At 38.5% G+C, this 21,389-nt stretch overlaps 1 protein-coding gene across 1 annotated transcript in view; it reads right to left on the reverse strand.

The window, feature by feature from the left end:
* Positions 1–5,326: 5,326 nt before the first annotated feature.
* The window catches only part of TMEM114 (transmembrane protein 114), a 1,025,745-nt gene continuing 1,009,682 nt past the window's right edge, over positions 5,327–21,389 (reverse strand). The window contains exon 4 of the mRNA XM_044089565.1: positions 5,327–5,885. Within this exon, the coding sequence (XP_043945500.1) occupies positions 5,656–5,885 (230 nt within the window). The 3' untranslated portion in view covers positions 5,327–5,655. The remainder of the gene's footprint in view (positions 5,886–21,389) is intronic.

Raw genomic sequence — 21,389 nt, forward strand, 5'->3', positions numbered from 1 at the left:
ATGTCCATTAATTCCGGGTTGGACATGGCTTTATACGTCAAGCACAGATCGCCTCTGAGCAGGCGGTATGCCACTGAGTAGAGCTGGAGTTTCTTTAACCGGGCAGCATATGGCATCTGTTTGAGACCTTTGATCCTCTTGGTGAGGTACTTTTGGGGTCTTTCCAGTTGCTGCAGGTGTCTGGTAAGGATTGACAGACCACATTGCTTTGTCAGGGATGGTCTGCAATTTTTGATTATTGGCAAAGACAGTGTCCACCCCTTTACTGCCTTTTTTCAGATAATGCCAACATGATAAATCTACCAACAAAATGAAACAAGCAAAGGAAAATATGAAGGTGTTACTGATAAATGCTAGGAGCCTGAACAAGAAACTTCACTCCCTGCAAGCCCTTTTCACCTTGGAAGACATTGACATATGTGTACTGACTGAGACATGGTTTAAGATAGTGGGGAACACTCAGGATGGGCAGGGCTATAATATCTTCCACACATTTAGACTAGCTACTGTGCATGAGGGGAAAAAGGTGCTGTTTCTTTCTATATCCAGAAGAGACTCACACCTACGCTGGTAAACCAGCATGATGCATTAGAGCTTCTCCGTGTCCAAATAGCCATCTGAACAGTCCAGTATTATATATTAGCTAGCTATAGAACTCCATTCATGACAAAAGAAAGCCACAACACCTATCTACAGGGATTAGTATCATTCAATCACTATTAAACCCAGCACAATTTTCCTAGGAGATCTAAACTATCTAGCTATAAATTGGGAAACTTATACCACCACTAGTGCACAAGCACAGAGATTTCTAGACTTTGTCAATACAAATACACTGGAACAACAGGTCTATATCAGAGTCATACTGGTACTTGCTGTTCAAGTACTTGAGTGCATGCATGGATCCTGACACCAGATAGGCAAATAACCATCACACTTTCTTTGCTCAGCCAGGTATGAGGTATATCTGTATGTCTAACACTGGAGTCAACTATAACAAGACTGTTTGGTTGGGTCAATGCATATCTTACAGACTCAGCATTTGTAACATTGGGACTGTACTTTGTAATTAAGTAGGCTTAATATGCTGTGTGTGCTTTGTGTCTGTGTTGTGTTTTGGAGGCCTTTGAGGTTTAGGCAAGTTAATCTTTAGAACCTCAGTATATGATGGATTACGTGCATTGTGATGGTCTTAAGGAGATAAGATGTGTGATGTACTGCTGATGATTTTCATGTCTTGAGTTTACTGTGTGTGTGAGATTTTGCCTCCAAGAATATTACATATGTACATCTGTCACACACTGTGTTATGCTGTTGTGGTAATAGATCAGTAGATAGATCAGACAGCAAATTCTTACACTGTCTCAAGATACCCATCTCAATCAGGCTGGCTAGAAAAGTTATGCGGAAGTGCTAGTCCATGTATTGACAAGAATAACTCTGGGGGCAGGGGTAACTATAACAATCAACAACACAATTATAGCTGAACCTGAAAAAGGAACCTCAATGGTCTCTAATGTCTCTGCATATAGCTCCCTTATTCCAGTGATGGATCACAAGTTCTGGGACTGTTCCTCTGTTTTTTAACTTTGAGTAAGGTGATACCTTTTTCATTTAATGAACTAAGTTATGTTTTCATTATACCAAATAATTTTATTTCTGGGCCTCAATTCAATCCAGGCAATAAAGGGAAATTCAACTGGTGCCACACGTTTCATAAGTATTAATGCTAGTTATATTATATATAGTATCCAAATAGCATTATTCTGAAAACCTAACATACAAGGGACTAGTACCTGGTTAGTGCAGAAAGGTGGACTATTCTGGATTCCCACAGATGGCAATGAGGCAGTCACAACACAGAACATTCAGAATATAAACTCTGACCAAATGTACAAGGCCTGCGGGCTCCATTTATCAACGTTTTACAACCGGGACAAGGATTGCAAACAATACCACTATGTGATAAGAGAAGATAACAAATAATTAGGTTATAAAGACCTGTCATGGACTTCTGTTAAGTAGTTTCAGGTGTTGGAACATTTTATTTTTTTATATGATACTAAGATGAAGACAAAAAAGTGGTCCTAAAAGAAAATGAAGATTACATGTTGAAAATGTACCATTGTTGATTCACCTATTATTTCACTTTAATTAACCTTGTAGGCACCATCATTATGAAACAAGGAACTCTCCACTCAGTTCTATATATTACGGATCTTTTATTCACATCAAAATGTGCTGGTGTTCTGTGGTGTTTTAATAACTATAAAATTATCTTGCTAGTAACTGCAGTGGTTTAAACAGTCAATATGCACACTTTTTTTTTACATTTTTGCATTGCCAAATTTCAGCCATATACAAAAACTAAAATGTACAGTTTAGACTGTTTTGGAGGATGCATCCAGTAAAAACACCTCTCAAGATTCTAACAACTGTACCATAGAATTTCCTAAATACACCAGAGACTGTTGCTATAATATATCTGGATATTTGATAAGAAGTATGAAGAGTGTAACTGAAAATTAGAAAGAATGATTTATTGATGACCCCACTGTTTATAACTTCAGTTTAGCAATGGGTATACAAACAGCAACAAGAAAAGTACAGAACACAGTGTGTATATGCACCATAATCCAAACTGCATAAAAAGTTTTTACTAGACATTTTGGTTTCTCATAAACTTTAAAATAGCATTTATATTTCATGTCAATATTCTAGAGAGGAAAATGCAGATTCATTTTTACATACATAATATGTACAATTAAAATACGAGTCTATGACTGAGACATACCTCAGTGGACTGTATGAAGAGAAATATGATGGAGCTCTCAGACTGTATCCAATGTAGGTATTAACCTAGCATTGAGCACTATTCTGCCTTTTCAAAGGATACTGCTGTAATATGAGCAAAAAAATAAAATTAACTTCAATAACTGGCTTTGTTTATGGTGTCATTCAAAGGGGGTCCAATATTTGTCAGCCTTGGAGGATATGATTGACAGACCACATTGCTTTGTCAGGGATGGTCTGCAATTTTTAATTATTGGCAAAGACAGTGTCCACCCCTTTACTGCCTTTTTTCAGATAATGCCAACATGATAAACCTACCAACAAAATGAAACAAGCAAAGGAAAATATGAAGGTGTTACTGATAAATGCTAGGAGCCTGAACAAGAAACTTCACTCCCTGCAAGCCCTTTTCACCTTGGAAGACATTGACATATGTGTACTGACTGAGACATGGTTTAAGATAGTGGGGAACACTCAGGATGGGCAGGGCTATAATATCTTCCACACATTTAGACTAGCTACTGTGCATGAGGGGAAAAAGGTGGTGTTTCTTTCTATATCCAGAAGAGACTCTCACCTAGGCTGGTAAACCAGCATGATGCATTAGAGCTTCTCCGTGTCCAAATAGCCATCTGAACACTCCAGTATTATATATTAGCTAGCTATAGAACTCCTTTCATGACAAAAGAAAGCCACAACACCTATCTACAGGGATTAGTATCATTCAATCACTATTAAACCCAGCACAATTTTCCTAGGAGATCTAAACTATCCAGCTATAAATTGGGAAACCTATACCACCACTAGTGCACAAGCACAGAAATTTCTGGACTTTGTCAATACACTGGAGCAACAGGTCTATATCAGAGTCATACTGGTACTTGCTGTTCAAGTACTTGAGTGCATGCATGGATCCTGACACCAGATAGGCAAATAACCATCACACTTTCTTTGCTCAGCTAGGTATGAGGTATATCTGTATGTCTAACACTGGAGTCACCTATAACAAGACTGTTTGGTTGGGTCAATGCATATCTTACAGACTCAGCATTTGTAACATTGGGACTGTACTATGTAATTAAGTAGGCTTAATATGCTGTGTGTGCTTTGTGTCTGTGTTGTGTTTTGGAGGCCTTTGAGGTTTAGGCAAGTTAATCTTTAGAACCTCAGTATATGATGGATTACGTGCATTGTGATGGTCTTAAGGAGATATGATGTGTGATGTACTGCTGATGATTTTCATGTCTTGAGTTTACTGTGTATGTGAGATTTTGCCTCCAAGAATATTACATATGTACATCTGTCACACACTGTGTTATGCTGTTGTGGTAATAGATCAGTAGATAGATCAGACAGCATAAGACAATTCTTACACTGTCTCAAGATACCCATCTCAATCAGGCTGGCTAGAAAAGTTATGCGGAAGTGCTAGTCTATGTATTGACAAGAATAACTCTGGGGGCAGGGGTAACTATAACAATCAACAACACAATTATAGCTGAACCTGAAAAAGGAACCTTAATGGTCTCTAATTTCTCTGCATATAGCTCCCTTATTCCAATGATGGATCACAAGTTCTGGGACTGTTCCTCTGTTTTTTAACTTTGAGTAAGGTGATACCTTTTTCATTTAATGAACTAAGTTATGTTTTCATTATACCAAATAATTTTATTTCTGGGCCTCAGTTCAATCCAGGCAATAAAGGGAAATTCAACTGGTGCCACAGGTTTCGTAAGTATTAATGCTAGTTATATTATATATAGTATCCAAATAGCATTATTCTGAAAACCTAACATACAAGGGACTAGTACCTGGTTAGTGCAGAAAGGTGGACTATTCTGGATTCCCACAGATGGCAATGAGGCAGTCACAACACAGAACATTCAGAATATAAACTCTGACCAAATGTACAAGGCCTGTGGGCTCCATTTATCAACATTTTACAACCGGGACAAGGATTGCAAACAATACCACTATGTGATAAGAGAAGATAACAAATAATTAGGTTATAAAGACCTGTCATGGATTTCTGTTAAGTAGTTTCAGGTGTTGAACATTTTATTTTTTTTATATGATACTAAGATGAAGACGAAAAAGTGGTCCTAAAAGAAAATGAAGATTACATTTTGAAAATGTACCATTGTTGATGCACCTATTATTTCACTTTAACTAGCCTTGTAGGCACCATCATTATGAAACAAGGAACTCTCCACTCAGTTCTATATATTACGGATCTTTTATTCACATCAAAATGTGCTGGTGTTCTGCGGTGTTTTAGTAACTATAAAATGATCTCGCGAGTAACTGCAGTGGTTTAAACAGTCAATATGCACACTTTTTTTTACATTTTTGCATTGCCAAATTTCAGCCATATACAAAAACTAAAATGTACAGTTTAGACTGTTTTGGAGGATGCATCCAGTAAAAACACCTCTCAAGATTCTAACAACTGTACCATAGAATTACCTAAATACACCAGAGACTGTTGCTATAATATATCTGGATATTTGCTAAGAAGTATGAAGAGTGTAACTGAAAATTAGAAAGAATGATTTATTGATGACCCCACTGTTTATAACTTCAGTTTAGCAATGGGTATACAAACAGCAACAAGAAAAGTACAGAACACAGTGTGTATATGCACCATAATCCAAACTGCATAAAAAGTTTTTACTAGACATTTTGGTTTCTCATAAACTTTAAAATAGCATTTATATTTCATGTCAATATTCTAGAGAGGAAAATGCAGATTCATTTTTACATACATAATATGTACAATTAAAATACAAATATTATACAGAAATAAACATCGACATACATTCATTTATATTATGATACACTGCTTCTGTTAAAGTGCTGCAACTATATTGTCTGTTCACGTCTTCGTTTCAGGCCCACAATTCTTGCAGCCAATAGGAATGTAAGTCCTGTAAGTATTTCTGCAATGAAGGATATCCACGCAAGAGCTAACGACCAGCCAAACCTGATATCAATATCTTCAAGGATTTTTTTCCCAGAAACACAAAGAGCTTCTTTAAACGCTGCTGCAGAATATGCTATGTAGACACTAATTCCTGTCAAGGTAACAAGTGCTGTATAAAACAAGAGAAAAAAGACATATTTGAGTTATTAATACATTTATATTTTAATCTAACAATTATGTAAAGATGGGATGGAGTTTGAATTGAAACACTGGCTCTTCATCCCAGTAAGTATCAGTTGTAACATGCAAGAAAATGAAATGTCACAAATTACAAATTGTTGAGTGTTCAACCCCTTTTCTTATGCCCATTGTTTGGGTACAATCCTTTAAAATAGAAATGCATATTGGAGACAAGTTAAGCATTATATCATATGCTTTCTGAGCTTTATTACTTTATACCATACATTCACTGCAGTTTTAAGAATTTATAGTTCACTTCCAGGTGATATTCTCCTCTTTGTTGTTCCACAGTCTATAGGCTTTGGACATGATCAGGGTGCTTGCATTGCAGAAAAATAAAATTATGTTTCAGGATGGAAAAACATCAGGGATTTTTCCAATGATTGTGTTATAGTGTTCAGAATAAGGCAAATACAACTAAATCATAGTCAGAGTATATGTTTACAACATAGAAAATTATTGAGAATGTATATTACTACATATTATGAATGGTAAGGAAAATATATTTTGTTATTTCACTGATATCTGAAACCAAAAAGTAAAAAAGCCACACAGGCATACCAATTAGCAAAAACTACAGTAAGAACTTGCACCAGGGGGCAGCAATATCCTAGACCTGGTCATTACCAACATGAGCGACCGGTGTTCCACACCAGAGGTCAATTCCTCATTGGCCAGATCCAACCACAAGCTATTCAGCCTAGACATTCACATCACATCCCCACCCAACATTAGGGAAACCACTGTAAAAAAAATTCTCCTACGCCAACTTCACACTTCTTAAGACAGACACTCATGCAGATGGACAATAGAGGTATGACTGCTGAATCCTACACAAATGCACTTTATAAGCACTTACACGAGTGCATGGATTGTGCTATCCCTAACAGAACCAAGATGCTATCCTCCAAAAAACGGATGCCAATCTGGTCGTCTCCTGCCATAAACAAGCTCTATAACAGAAGAAAGACACTGTTGCAAAAAAGAGTAAAATCACATGACTAGAAGAACTCTCTGGTCAGCCTCAGTAAGAAGCTGAGATCTCTCATAAAATCCTCCAAAGCTAGTTATGAAAACAAAATCGCCACTGATTCTAAAGACAACCATAAAGCATTGTATCGCTATGTCAAGACTCTCAATGGCAACACTCAGATCTGCTCTGAGTTACAGCACAATGGCACTAAATATACAGAACCAACTGATATTGCCAACATCCTGGCAGATAGGTTCAGTGCTAACTTTACCCCCCTCACCCCTTAAAGGGCCCATCTCTATAACAGAAGAATGCAAAGTTCCTGTAATCATGGCTGCACAGGTAAAAACAACACTCTCCAAAGCCAAGAACACAGCATCCATGGGACATGACAACATTCAAGGCTGCATTCTACATGAGCTATAGAATGAACTGGCACCCCACCTAAGCACCATGTTCAATCATAGCCTCATCTCAGGTTTTGTGTCCACTAAATGGTGCACAGTGGCAGTTATCCCACTCCACAAATGGGGAGCCACCACGGACTCCAGGAACTACTGCCCCGTTAGCCTAATGAGCCTGGTCTGCAAGGCCATGGAAAGTATCATCATGGAACTTATAAACAAAGACATTGGTAATCTCCAAACTCTGGTCCCCACCCAGTTTGGGTTTGTAAAAGGCAGATCATGTCTCCTAAACCTGACTGACTTCTTTGAAGCAGTCACCAAAGCTGTAGATGAGGGTAAGGTGGTTCACACAGCCTATCCAGATCTCGCCAAGACTTTTGACACCATCCCCCACTCTGGAATTATAGATAAACTCACTAAACTAGGTATAAATCCCTATGTCACAAGATGGGTTGCCCACTGGCTCACTGACAAAACCCACACTGTGAAAGTAGAAGACTCCTAATTAGACTTCAGACCAGTGACAAGTGGAGTACCACAGGGTTCAGTCCTGGGTCCTCTCCTGTTTGGTATCTACTTTTATGAAGTACAGGCTAACACAGAAGGTCTTTGGCTAATGAAGTTTGCAGATAACTGCTAACTAAGAGCCATAATTGAAACTCCTAATGATGTGGACATCCTACAAAAGGGCCTCACTGAGACAGATGCCTGGTGTCAAAGCCATGGCCTCAAGCTCAATGCCAAAAAGTGCACTGTGATCCCCTTTGGTAAAAACTCCGTACCCATTTTTTTTTCTCTGTTATTAAAGTATGCTTTTGGAGCTTTTCTCTCTGGGCCTCTGCTGAAAATGGACATATATCCAGTTGGACATGCCCGGTCAACAAATGTAAAATAAAATAAAAATAAAATAAAATGAGCTACCACAAAGGTGGTAGTCTACTTAACACCAAAAGTGTGATAAGAGACTTTGGGACACAGGTGGACAGTAGTCTCTCCTTTGATAATCACATCGCCACAGCAGTCAGGAAATCCTTCTAAGTGGCACACCTCATCACAAATGGTTTCTCATCCAGGAAAAAAAAGGTCATTGTTCTCCTCTACTCGTCACTCATTAGAATCATTATAAAGTACAATCCCCCTTTTGGTATGTACCTCACAAGACATCTACAACAAATGGAAAGGCCACAGAAATACCTCACAAAGAGGATTACTGATCTCAAACAGATGCCCTACACAGACCGTCTAAAAAACTCCAGCTTTACTTCATCGCATATTGCCTACTCAGAGGCAATCTCTGCCTAACATACAAAGCTATGTCAAACCCAGAGCTGTTGGACATGCGCCACTTAAAGAAATCCCAATCCATCCAAGCTACATGCTCTAGGGACCTAAACCTTGTCACCGCAATAAACAGAACATGCTGGAGGGATAGATTCCTGTCCCAGAGACTTCCCATACTCTGGAACAAACTAACTATTTATATCAAACAAAGCTCTTCATTAGCACTCTTCAAGAAAAACCTTGATGATTGAATGGGAAATAGGCAATTCACCCCGGGGATCACCTCTGTGGCTCTGCTCGACAGGGGCATAGGAAAATAATTTTCTTGGATGGCAAAAGCAAGGGTACCTTTTTGGCAAGGTTTCTATAGGCCCTAGGGCTGTTAGCCTAGTATCTACCTATGAACCTATGAACCTATGCTAGAGGTCCATGGGATATATCAAATGGACCTTAAGGACATCAAGTGTTTCAGCTATATGGCTTATAATTATCCATGATTTCTTTAAATCTTTGTGGATACATTTAGGCCAATAAAACCAAACCCCACTAGCTACAGGCATGGTTATTTTGGCCTTCTTATAACCTTGTCAACACAGCATAAGCAGACTGTATGGCTATACTTCAGAAACACAGGGCCTTAACACCAAGCTGAAGTCCATTACCATTAAAGTGTTTGTAAAATAGCCCAACTAGTGTCCAAAATCAAAAAGTAAAAAGGCCACACAGAAAAAAAAAAAATGAAAGAAAAAGTAAAATGTCATGAACATTCAGAAGCCATACAGCTGAAACACTTGATGTCCTTAAGGGTCATGTGTATATATATATATATATATATATCCCATGGGCCTCTATCAAGAAAGATTTAAAGTATCACACAGTGAAAACTAGCTTTGCTAGGTTTTTCTCATAGTTTTTACTAATAGGCTTGTCTGTGTGGCCTTTTTCCTTTTTGTTTTGGATGTTAGTTGGGATAATTTGCAGACCCCTGAATGGTAATGGACATCAGCTGGATGTTAAGACCCTGATGCTGTGATAAAGAGCTCATAGGTTGGTACTAGGCTATTGGTCCTTGGGCCTATACAAGCCTAGCCATAACAATTCCCTGGCTATTTCTTCCCAGATTATTTACTTCCCTGGTCCTCTGTCTAGCAGGGTGACTGACGTGATCCTCAGGGTGAATTTCCTATCTACCATCCACTTGCCAAGGTTCCTTTTGAAGAGGGCCAAGAAGGCACTCAGCTTGACATGTATGGGCAGTCTATTCCAGAGTATGGGGAGTCTCTGTGTCAGGAACCTATCCCTCCAGCATGTTTTGTTCATTGTGATGACCTGGTTTAGATCTCTGGAGCATGTGGCTCTGAGGTATTGGGATTTCTTTAAGTGTAGCATGTCCAACAGCACTTGGTTTGACATGGCCTTGCATGTTAAGCAGAGATTGCTGCTGAGTAGGCGATATGTGACAGAGTATAGCTGGAGGTTTTTTAGATGGTCAGGATAGGGCACCTGCTTTAGGCCTGTGATTCTTTTAGTTAGGTATTTCTGTGGCCTTTCCAGTTGTTGCAGATGTCTTGTGAGGTACATACCAAATGGGGCATTGTACTCTATAATGGCTCTAATGAGGGATGAGTACAGTGGAACAATGACCTCCTTTTTTCTGGATGAAAAGCCCTTAGTAATGAGGTGTGCCACATAGAAGGATTTCCTGACTGTTGTGGCTATGTGGTTATCAAAGGTGAGACCACTCTCCACCTGTGTCCCTAAGTGCTTTATCACACTATCAGTGTTTAGTGTACTGCCACATATGTGGTAATTCATGGGTACAAGGTTTTTCCCAAAGGGGATAACTATAAACTTCTTGGCATTGAGGTTGAGCCCATGGTTCTGGCACCAAGCATCTGTTTCTGTAAGGCCCTTTTATAGAATATACACATCATTTGGGGATTCAATAATGGCTCCCAGTTTGCAGTCATCTGCGAATGTTGTTAGCCAGAGTCCCTTAGTGCTGATCTGTACTTCAGAGAAGTAGATGACAAACAAGAGCGATCACAGGACTGAACCCTGAGGTACTCCGCTTGTCACTTGCCTGGAGCTGGATTTTGAGTCAGCTACTTTTACAGTGTGGGTTCTGTCAGTATGCCAGTTGGCAACCCATTGAGTGATGTATGGATTAATGCCCATCTTAGTAAGTTTATCTATGATTCCAGTGTGGGATGGTGTCGAAGGCCTTGGCAAGGACCAGATAGACTATGTGGACCACCTTACCCTTGTCAATGGCTCTGGAGACTGATTTGAAGAAGTCAATCAGGTTGAGGAGACAAGATTGGCTCATTACGAAACCAAACTGGGTGGGCTCCAGTGTTTGAAGGTTGTCAATGTCTTTGTTTATAAGTTCCATGACAATGCATTCCATGGCTTTGCAGATCAGGCTTGTCAGACTGATGGGGCAATAGTTCCCAGGATCCAAGGTGGATCCCCTCTTGTGGAGTGGTATAACTGTAGCTGTGCACCACTCATTGGGCACAAAGCCTGAGGTGAGGCTATGATTAAACATGACACTTAGGTGAGGTGCCAGTTCATTTTATAGTTCATATAGTACACAGCCTGGGATGCTGTCTGGTCCCATGGATGCTGTATTCTTAGCTTTGGAGAGTGTGATTTTTACCAGTGTGGCCATGATTACTGGAATTTTGCAATCTTTTGGTATTGAGATGGGCCCTTTAGGGGGTAAAAGGGAGGTGAAGCTGGCACTGAATCGATCTGCTAGGATATTGGCAATATCCTTGAGATCAGTATATTTAATGCCATTCTGTTGTAGCTCAGAGCAGATCTGAGCATTGACATTTAGATTATTGACATAACTATAGAATGCCTTGTGGTTGTCCTTGGAATCCTTGGCAATTTTATTTTCGTAACTAGCTTTGGAGGATTTTATGAGGAATCTCAGCTTCTTACTGAGGCTGGTAAGGGAGTTTTTTGCATCCTGGGATTTTCCTATTTTCTGCAACAGTTTCTGCCTTCTATTGTATAGTTTGTTTATAGCAGGAGACCACCCAATTGGGTTCCTTTTTTTTGGAGGAGACCATCTTGGTTCTATTTGGAATGGCATGATTCATGGATGAGTGGATGTGCTCATACAGTGCCTTAGTGTAGGATTCAGCAGTCGAACTTTCAGTTCCCATCTGCATGGGTGTCATGAAGTTTGTCACCTCTGACTTGAGTAGCATGAAGCTGGCTTTGGAGTCGCACTGTTTTCTACAGGTGAGAGGCTGTAGTTGTAGACTTACTAATAGGAAAGCTGAAACATGCATGCCCACAGCTAGTAGGGTTTGGCTTTATTGGCCTGTATATATTCACAAAGACTTAAAAAGAAAAAGTAGAAAATCATGGACATTCAGAAGATATATGGCTGAAACATTTGATGTCTTTCAGTATCATTTGTATATATCCCATGAGCCTCTATCACAGAAGGTTTTAGGTATCACACAGTGAAAACTCTAGCTTTGCTAGTTTTTTCTTATAGTTAATTCACTAATATGGAATAAAAGACAAGAGTAATTATTTGCTTTTGCCTAAAATCTGTAGTTCAGTTTCACTAGTTTAACTGAACATTTTCCCCTTAACAATGGTCTAGCATGTTGATGTTTAGATAGTTCCAAGTTTCTGAGTCATTAATGCTTTGTATGGGTGTACTAACAGACACTGTAATTTAATTTGTCACACAATTTGGTTTTCAAAAGATTTTTTTGTTTATAAACACTGCTGCAACCTATGTTGTCTGTGTTTCTCTCTGCTTGTTTCTTTGTTCAAAGGTTTATTTTTATGCCTTTTCTCAGCCTCTTCTAATTTCATTTTTTTTTCTGTCTGACCCCCATACCTACATAAGACATTAACTAGATCAGATCTTCTTCATTTAACTTCTGATTTGGCAATATTTGATCAGTCCTTCAGGATCCAACACACATCAGTGCAGCAAAAGGGTTTTGAAAAATAACACTAGAAATAAGTTCTAACCAAAAATGTTCTTTGTCAGGAAATGCTCAAGTCATTTTGGATCACTAACCTACAACTCCTGCATCTGTAATTCTTTTGTGTATGATATTTGAATCATGCATAATCCAGTAGCATGCTGCCTTACTGGGCCATGCCAATCGCTTTGTCATCTCCTGTGTATGAAATCTAAAACTGCAGCCTCTCACCTGTAGAAAACACTGTGATACACCTGCATTGGACCAGTAATCAAGAAGCCTCAATCCTCACCACTGGCAACAGTGAGGGATGTACACATTGGGAGGATGACAAGTACACACACAGTAAAGTACAATTTCCTTAAGAGCACACAGAGATCACAGTCAGTCTCTGGCTGGTTTCTCCCTCTTTCTCCAGATCCCAAAAAAGACTCTCCACTGGCACATCTATAGGGCTGAGATCTCAGCTGAATGGCCAAGCCAAAACCTCCAGCAGCATCTCTGTCCAACCCGTGCTTCGTGTCCCTGCCCAAGTAGCATACGCACACACATACACTTTGAGATTTGATTTATACACAAATCAGATTTGATTTATACACAAACACAAACACACACCTGGGAAAGACTGGCACAGGTTTATTAGCTATGGCCCCTTCTGCCCAGACTATATGGTAGTACCAGCTGGCATCAGCCACTACTTAACTACTTTTAAGGCCCTTACCAAAGGGTGCCCAGTCTTACTGTGTAATGTTACTATTAATCCAAATGGTAAGTGTGACCAAGACCTTCAAGGCTATTTAGGAATGGCCTATACAGTGTCACCAAATACATATGCAAGTAATCTAAGAGCTTAAATATGTCTTACAAGTATCAGCCACAAAGATAGGTTTAAATATATTTAATAATAAATAATAAAAGAACAAGACAATACACAAACAACACAGTAACTACAGTGCTCAGAATCACAGGAAATATTTTAAAACAACATTGCAAGACTGTCTCAAACAAATACAGAAACCATCTAAATTAATGTTTACTATATTCCTCTCTATATCTAAAATATGCTATGCCCCCTAAAAACTTACTTACAGAGCAAGGCAAATACAGATGAGTGGACGTTCTTGCTAGGTCCAAGATAACATACAAAATGCCTGCCTTACTCTCTGAGATAGTTCTTAAATTAATAATACACATTACTGCAGGGTTAGCCTGGATAATATTACTCTTTGTCACCTGCCTTCAGTTCCCAGGCTAACAGAAACTAACATAATTTTTAACATCTTTGTATGAGAAGTACATATCTCAGAAGTTTGCAGAACATGGAAGTCATAAAATAAACACCTTTACATTTGAAACCTAGTAATTATTTCAGTTTCAAGACAATAGGAAAATCTCTAGCTCTAGACATTGTGTCTGCTTTCTGAGATTTACCACAAATGTAAAACACTTTACTTTTCAACTTATTTTCTTGAGGTTTTGTAAGTTAACTCTGTATGTTCCATCTTCTAGTATTAAAACATACATTTGCAGAGGTATATAGTTTATATACATCTCTGTTCTGTTCCAGTAGGGTACACTGTGGTTACATTCTTGAAGCTCAGTACATAACATATACTTCAACACACACTTCTGCACCAGTAGTTTAATATACACATCACGTATAGTTCTCCTATATTTGTATATTGATATTCACAAATGACATATGATTATTAACAAAATTCCAGATAGCTGGGCTGGCACTGTCACATTTCTATATAAATCATATTAATATTTTCAAGTTACATATAATTATTTGCAAAATTCCAGATAGCTGGACTGGCAGTATTTCCCTGGTGTCACAAATACCCAGTAATGCCTTCACAGTCTGCAAATGAGTAACTTTGTAGCAGACACAATTACGAGATATTTACAAACTGTCAACCATATGTATCCAAAACACTTACTTTTCAAGAACCTTCCTAACTAGTGTATTTATTTATTTTAGTCTGTTGTGTGGTTACAGTTATAGCATATTGTGTCTATACATTTTTTCAAAGATACAATGTGGTATTTATACTCACTGGAGAAAATATGGCAGTAGCCAATGATAACACTTTGTACATAGTGTTTTAGATGGAAAGTGAAGGGCAGTATTGGCATTGTTGATGGTATCTCAGAGGAAGTATTCAATGCTGACATTTATCCACTACAGACAATGTGGCAGCATGGGAGTTATGTGTGGAAAAATGCTGGATATAATGTTGAATAAAACTGTTTTATACAGAGTCCTACTGACCTACCTGTGGTCCCAGAGTAATTTATTTTTCTGGTTCTTGGTTTTCACAGTTGCACTTTCTACTATTGTTTTGGACCTTGGTACTCTAGATTTATCCCAGTGATGTTCTTTCCAATCCTTGCTCCTACAGTACCCACCCTTCTGTATTACTATACCTCACTTTCTGCTCTCCTCTTCTCAAGTACCCTTTGTTGAGCAGATCTTCCCACCTGTTTTCTTACTGAGCTAAATGTGTCACAACCCTGGTTTTCATCAACACCCTGGATTTCCGACCCTACAGCTTTGGAAATTATTTACACCTTATCCTTCATGCTTTTTATCTTCACACATTCAAACATTTTGTTTCTCCAAACATATATCTGGCATACCTGCTGAAACTGTATAGGATCATAGGAGATTACTAGGCCATTTCAACCTAATATAATAACATAGAGGTACTTGTCAATACCCAAGAGTGCATTTAGTGATGACTGTCCATGCTAGGATGGTTGTGGGCACTATCCCTGGTAAGAATTTACAGTGCCCCATCAACTCATCCAGCTTCCTGTTGAACAGTGTCATAGAGGTGGTCTGTTTCACATATACTGGTAGCCTGTTCCAAAGACTTGGCAGTTGCTGGGAGATAAATCTGTCCCTCCAGCCTGTCCTGTTTAAGTAATAGGCTATATTTAAGTCCCTGGAAAGGTTAGCCCTGGACCCATTTGATTTTTATGGATATGCAGTAAGTTGATTAGATTTGGGTCTTGGGTTGCCCTGTAGGCCAGGCATAAGTCTCCCCTAAGAAGTCTATACGATATAGAGTATAGTGACAGGGATTTTAGTCAGTCTGTGTAAGGCACATGCTGGAGACCCTTGATCTTCTTTGTTAGAAACTTCTTAGCTCTCTCTCTAACTGTTTTAGATGCTTAGTATGGTAGATACCGAATGGGGCGTTATACTCAATTATGGGCTGGATAAATGCTGAGTATGGGGGGGGAGTTATAACTTATTTTGCTCTTAAGGTGATGCCTTTATTAATCAAGTGAGATACATGGAAATCTTTTCTTACAATGGTAGGCACGTGGTGGTCGAAGGTAAGGTCACAGTCAACCTGTGATCCCAGGTCCCTTACCACTTCATAGGTACTTAGGGTATTATTATTGATTTGAGAGTGTGAAGGGACACTGTTTGTACAGAAAGGAATGAGGATGCATTTCTATGCATTCAGTTTGAGACCGTGACTAATACACCAGTCGTTGGTCTGTGTGGGACCCTCCTGGAGTATACTGACACCATATGGGGATTCAATGATTGCACCTAGGTTGCAGTCGTCTGCAAACTTAGTCAGCAGCAAACCTTTACTTTTGACCTGAACTTCTGAGAAATATATACCAAACAGTAGAGGGCCCAGCACTGACCACTGTGGCAGCCCACTGGTAACAAGTCTGCTGGCTGATGTGAAGTCTCCCACTTTGATGGTGTGTGTCCAGTTTGTGAGCCAGTTGACAATCCATCTTACAATGAAGGGGTTTACATTCAGTTTGCTAGGTTTATCAGTAATGCCTGAATGTGGGATTGTGTCAAAAGCTTTTGCCAAGTCAAGGTATGGTGTGTGCACAGATTTGCCCTTATCAATGGCCTTGGTCACACTTTCAAAGAAATCCACCAGATTTAACAGTCAGGATCTCCTCTTCACAAAGCCAAATTGGATAGGGCCCAGGGTTTGGAGATCACTTATGTCTTTATTTATGAGATCCTTAAGGATATTTTCCATGGCCTTACAGATGAGGCTAGTCATATTTACGGGTCTGTAATTCCTTGGGTCTGTTGTTAGTCCATCTTTGTGGAGGGAAATAACTATAGCTGTTTTCCATTCTGCAGGAGCAAACCCAGTGGTTAGGCTATGATTGAAAAGAACACTTAGTGGTGATGCTACTTCATGTTTTAGCCTGTTTAGAAGACAGCCTGGGATGTCATTAGGTCCCACAGAGGCCATGTCCTTTGCCTTGGACCGTGCTTTGAGGAACTGCTCTTCTGATATGTAAGGTAGGGGGAAGGTTGGGGGAGGGTATGTTGTAAGTTAGGAGGGGATAAAGGAGTGAACTTTTCAACAAACCTATCAACTAGCTGGTTTGCTAACTCTGTGGGGTCAGTGTGTGTAATATTGCTGGCCACGAACTCTGCACATGCTTGGGTCCAACCCTTTAGGTTAGGTACATAGCTATAAAAGGCCTTATGATTATCATTGGCAGTAATTGTTAGGTTTCTCTCAAAGAAGCTCTTGGAAGATTTGATGAATTGTTTTATTTGCCTGTTAAGGCTGAAGAGGGTGCTTTTCCATGGTTGGGCTCTTGTCTTTGTTTTCTTGGATAGCAACTTTTTGCATTTATTGTAAAGTTTGTTAATGCTAGAAGTCCACCATGGCAGCTTGATTTTACTTGGGGCTCTGGCTTTAATTCCATCTGGTACAGCTGAGTTTATACACTTAAAGAAGTGATTGTACAGGGCTTTACTGAAAGCTTCAACATAGTTACCACTTGCAGCTTGGGGTTGGGCATGGAATGCATTTATACCTTCACCTAGGAGGGAATAGTTTGCCTTGGTGAATTTTTTTAGTCTGATTTCACCCATTGTGAGTTCTGGTGTTAGTGTCAGTTCAAATGTGATTGATTTGTGGTCAGTTTTAACTAATGAGGGTCTAACAGTTGCAGCAGTGCACCTGTTTGACATGTTGGGGAGGACTAAGATCTAAAATGTTTGTTTCTCTTGTCAGGATATGGAAAATTTGCTCCAGGGCATTTGAATTCACAAAGTCAGGTAAGTAACCAAGTGGCCAACAAGAGGACAGTTGCCCTTTTCCCCAGTGTAGTGTGATCCTGGAGTTGGTATATTTAGTTGGGGGGTGTGGGGGCACAGCCCCCAATTGGGTAGGTTTGAGGTAGTACAGTGTGTTCCATTGTTAGATGGTGGCCAACCAGATACTTACCCTTTGAAATCCTTTAGCATTCTAGTGGTTTGTGAAAGTCAGGTTTTGCCGATATAATCTTGGTGATTTCATTTTCGGTAATGTGGTCTGTCATTGTTTTGAAGTAGACCTATACATATATATATATATATATATCTATATTATATATCCCTCTCTCTCTGGCTCCTCTCTATATATATATATATATATATATATATATATATATATATATATATATATATATATGAGTATCTATCTATGAATATATATATATATATATATATATATATATATATATATATATATATACATGGGTCCCCTTCAGTTGTTCAAACTTTCAAATGCTCGAAACTCATATGGCTGACACCATATGTTCGAACGTTTGAAAGGCCGACGACTGACAGCGGAGATCTCACTACAGTGTGGGACTGGGAGATTCCCCTTTCCTGCATTGTAGTGCAATCTCAGAGTGAGAATAATTAAGTAGCAGGGGGTGCAGGGGGGCTTGAGCCCCTGCATAATGCAGTTTTACTGTGTTTCCAGGTGGGTGGTGGTTCTATTTCAGGATGTTGGCACTGGACTGTAGATCATATGGTGTCGGGCATATGAAAGTCAGCATTCCTCTGGACTGTCGACATTCTGAAGTAGATCCATATATATATATATATATATATATATATATATATATATATATATATATATATATATATATATATATATATATATAAATATATATATATATATATATATATATATATATATATATATATACATATATATTTTTTTTTTCTTTCGGCTTTTCCTGGTTTGGGGTCGCCACAGCAGAACTCTGGTCCGCTAATGATTGGCAGTAGATTTTTTACGGGTGCCGAGGTGACAGCTCGATGCCCAACCTTCAACGAAGGCATGCCCATTCCATGCAAGTCTTTCGATCACCACTCAACCGCTGGGAGGACATGTAGACTCCACACAGAAGGTCCTCCAGCTGAGAATCGAAGGGGAGAACTCTTGCTGTGAGGCAACAACGCTACCGCTGCACCACAGCGGATTACTCTTAATATATATATATATATATATATATATATATATATATATATATATATATATATATATATATATATATATATATATATATATATATATATATATATATATATATATATATATATATATATTTATTTATAGTTAGAGGTACAAGTCCAAAATATGGCAAAAAGGCTTACGACATTTTTTGCTGGGATTATTACTATTGTGACTTTTTTGACTTTAAGTAAAGCTTCAAGCATAGTTCTCTAAGAAAAATGCAAAAAGTTCTGTTGATAAGCAGTTCTATCACAGTGGTTCAAGGGGACATGAAGTAAATATATTTTCACTCACCTACACAGACCTCTTTGATTTAAGGCACTTTTTAAATTCATCACTCTCTCTTCTCTATGAAGTCTGATGAGGATGACCATGTGTGTTATGCTGAGAGCACATGCTGTGCTGGGGTGAAATGGTGCATTATTTGTAATCTGCTTAGTGATCTAAAATCCACCAGACTTTGTTCATCTTCTGAAAATGTATTCGAGGAAAATCTGCCTTTCTTATCTGGAGGTCCTTGTCAACACATACTAAAAAGCTTCTTCTTTTTCTCACAGAATGCTAGTAACAAGATAAAACAGCTGTCTCCCTTTGCCAGAACAGATATTTTATTCAGCTTATAATTCATGTCATGAAAGCTGCATTGTGAATGGGTAATAGAACAGCAGGGCATCATGACTTTAATTCCACCTGGAGTGAAAGGTTCCAGACTACCAAAAATTCTCTTCCACTGTCTGAGGTTAGTTGTCATTGCAAATCCTATCACTTTACAGTATTGAATAGACCAAATGACCTTGTAGCAGATGTTAATATTACTTTTCTTATTTAATGCTGAAGTTATATTGTAATTTTATTCTAGCATGGATTATACTTCTTGACAATTTTAAATGTTTCATTGAGTCATAGCCATATCTTTATAAGGGTGTATATTAGATAATCTAACTTTCAAAAGTTTGAGTGTCATATGGTTGACACCATATGATTGAATTTTTGAAAGGTCGAACATTTTAATGGAGATCTCCATACAGCACGGAATGGGAAGATTTCCCTTTTCTGGACTGTAGTGCGATCTCAGAGTTGGTATACTTAAAGAGCAAGGGGATGTGGGAGGTGCAGGGGGGCTTGCCCCCTGTTGAAAACATTCAGGTAGGTTATTTGTGTAGTTTTTTTTTTTTTTTAGTTGTTCAAACTTTTAAAAGTTCGATCTTATGGTGTTGAACTTTTGAAAGTTTGACTATTTTATATAGACCCATTTATCACAGGTTTAAAATGCCCACACACATTAAATACTTTGCTTAGCAATCTCTGTCTCTCACTTTCAGGTTGATAATTCAACAGTTTATACACAGCAAATATACTTCAGTGTGGCAACTTTTAAAATGCTAATTGTCCAGAATTTTCTTGGAGATCAAGAACTATTTTCTACCAGATGTGCTATATCTTGTATCATTACTTGACTTAATCAGGAGATGCTCTGCCTATTAGAGTCCAAGTGCAAAATGAAAACTAAGTAAATAAATAAATTCTTTTAAAGTAATTATACAACAAATAGACCCCTTCAGATACTGGTAGCATAGTGTGCAGTATTATGTTTCACTGTCTTTAGGCATGCAGTTTCACCTCTCAAAGAAAATGAAAAACCGATTACAAATAGAATGTATGTGCCATATTCAACAATGCTTATATTATCATGGTATTTATTCACTGCAATGAATAATAAATAAGCACTGATGTTATACAGTCTTCTATCGTAACCAAGACCTCTTATGTGACTGAATGCATGCCATGTCATGCCAGAGATCTGCCTGCTAAATATAACATACTAAATTATAATTATACTGGTGCACATAACAAACAGGTAAGAGATTTGGGATGTGCAGATTTATGCCAGGGTAACTGTACCAAATGAATAAACTCTGCAGATGATGGATCTTCTTTCGGTCACTATTTTTGTACAAACACTCTTAGCAGTGCCATTGTATGATCATATGGTCATATGAACCCTTCACAAAATGCAATATGCTGCCACTTTTACAAGTCCCCATCAAAGTGAACAGATCCTATCTTGCTTGTTATGCTGGACAGTGCTACACTGTACAGTTGGTGGTTTCACCTGCAGGAATATTCCTGCAGGCAAGTTCAGCAATAGCTTAAAAGCATATGCTGCACTATCATTAACTGAGCAGCTAGCACACACAGCTTTCTTGCTGGTAATGTCAGAAGTCTTTAGGTTCCATCCCTACAACTAGGTCTTGAAGTCATGCTCCATTACTGATACTATATTATACTAAAAGAAGGGCAGTGTACTCCTGTGGTGGCATCTGCCAGGTAGAACGTTAAAAAGAGATTTTATATGCCTGACGTGGTGGTGGCTATAAAAGAAAACTACTTTTTTTTAAAGAAAATTATTTTTGTATCAAAAGAGTACTTTTACTTAAAAAAAAATTTCAATTTCAAATATCAGACAATACTTCAAATAAAAAAGTTTGTATCACTGCACAGTTC

This window comes from Protopterus annectens, chromosome 12.part0, assembly GCF_019279795.1.
Source record: "Protopterus annectens isolate FY-2018-M chromosome 12.part0, PAN1.0, whole genome shotgun sequence".
Taxonomy (NCBI): domain Eukaryota; kingdom Metazoa; phylum Chordata; order Ceratodontiformes; family Protopteridae; genus Protopterus; species Protopterus annectens.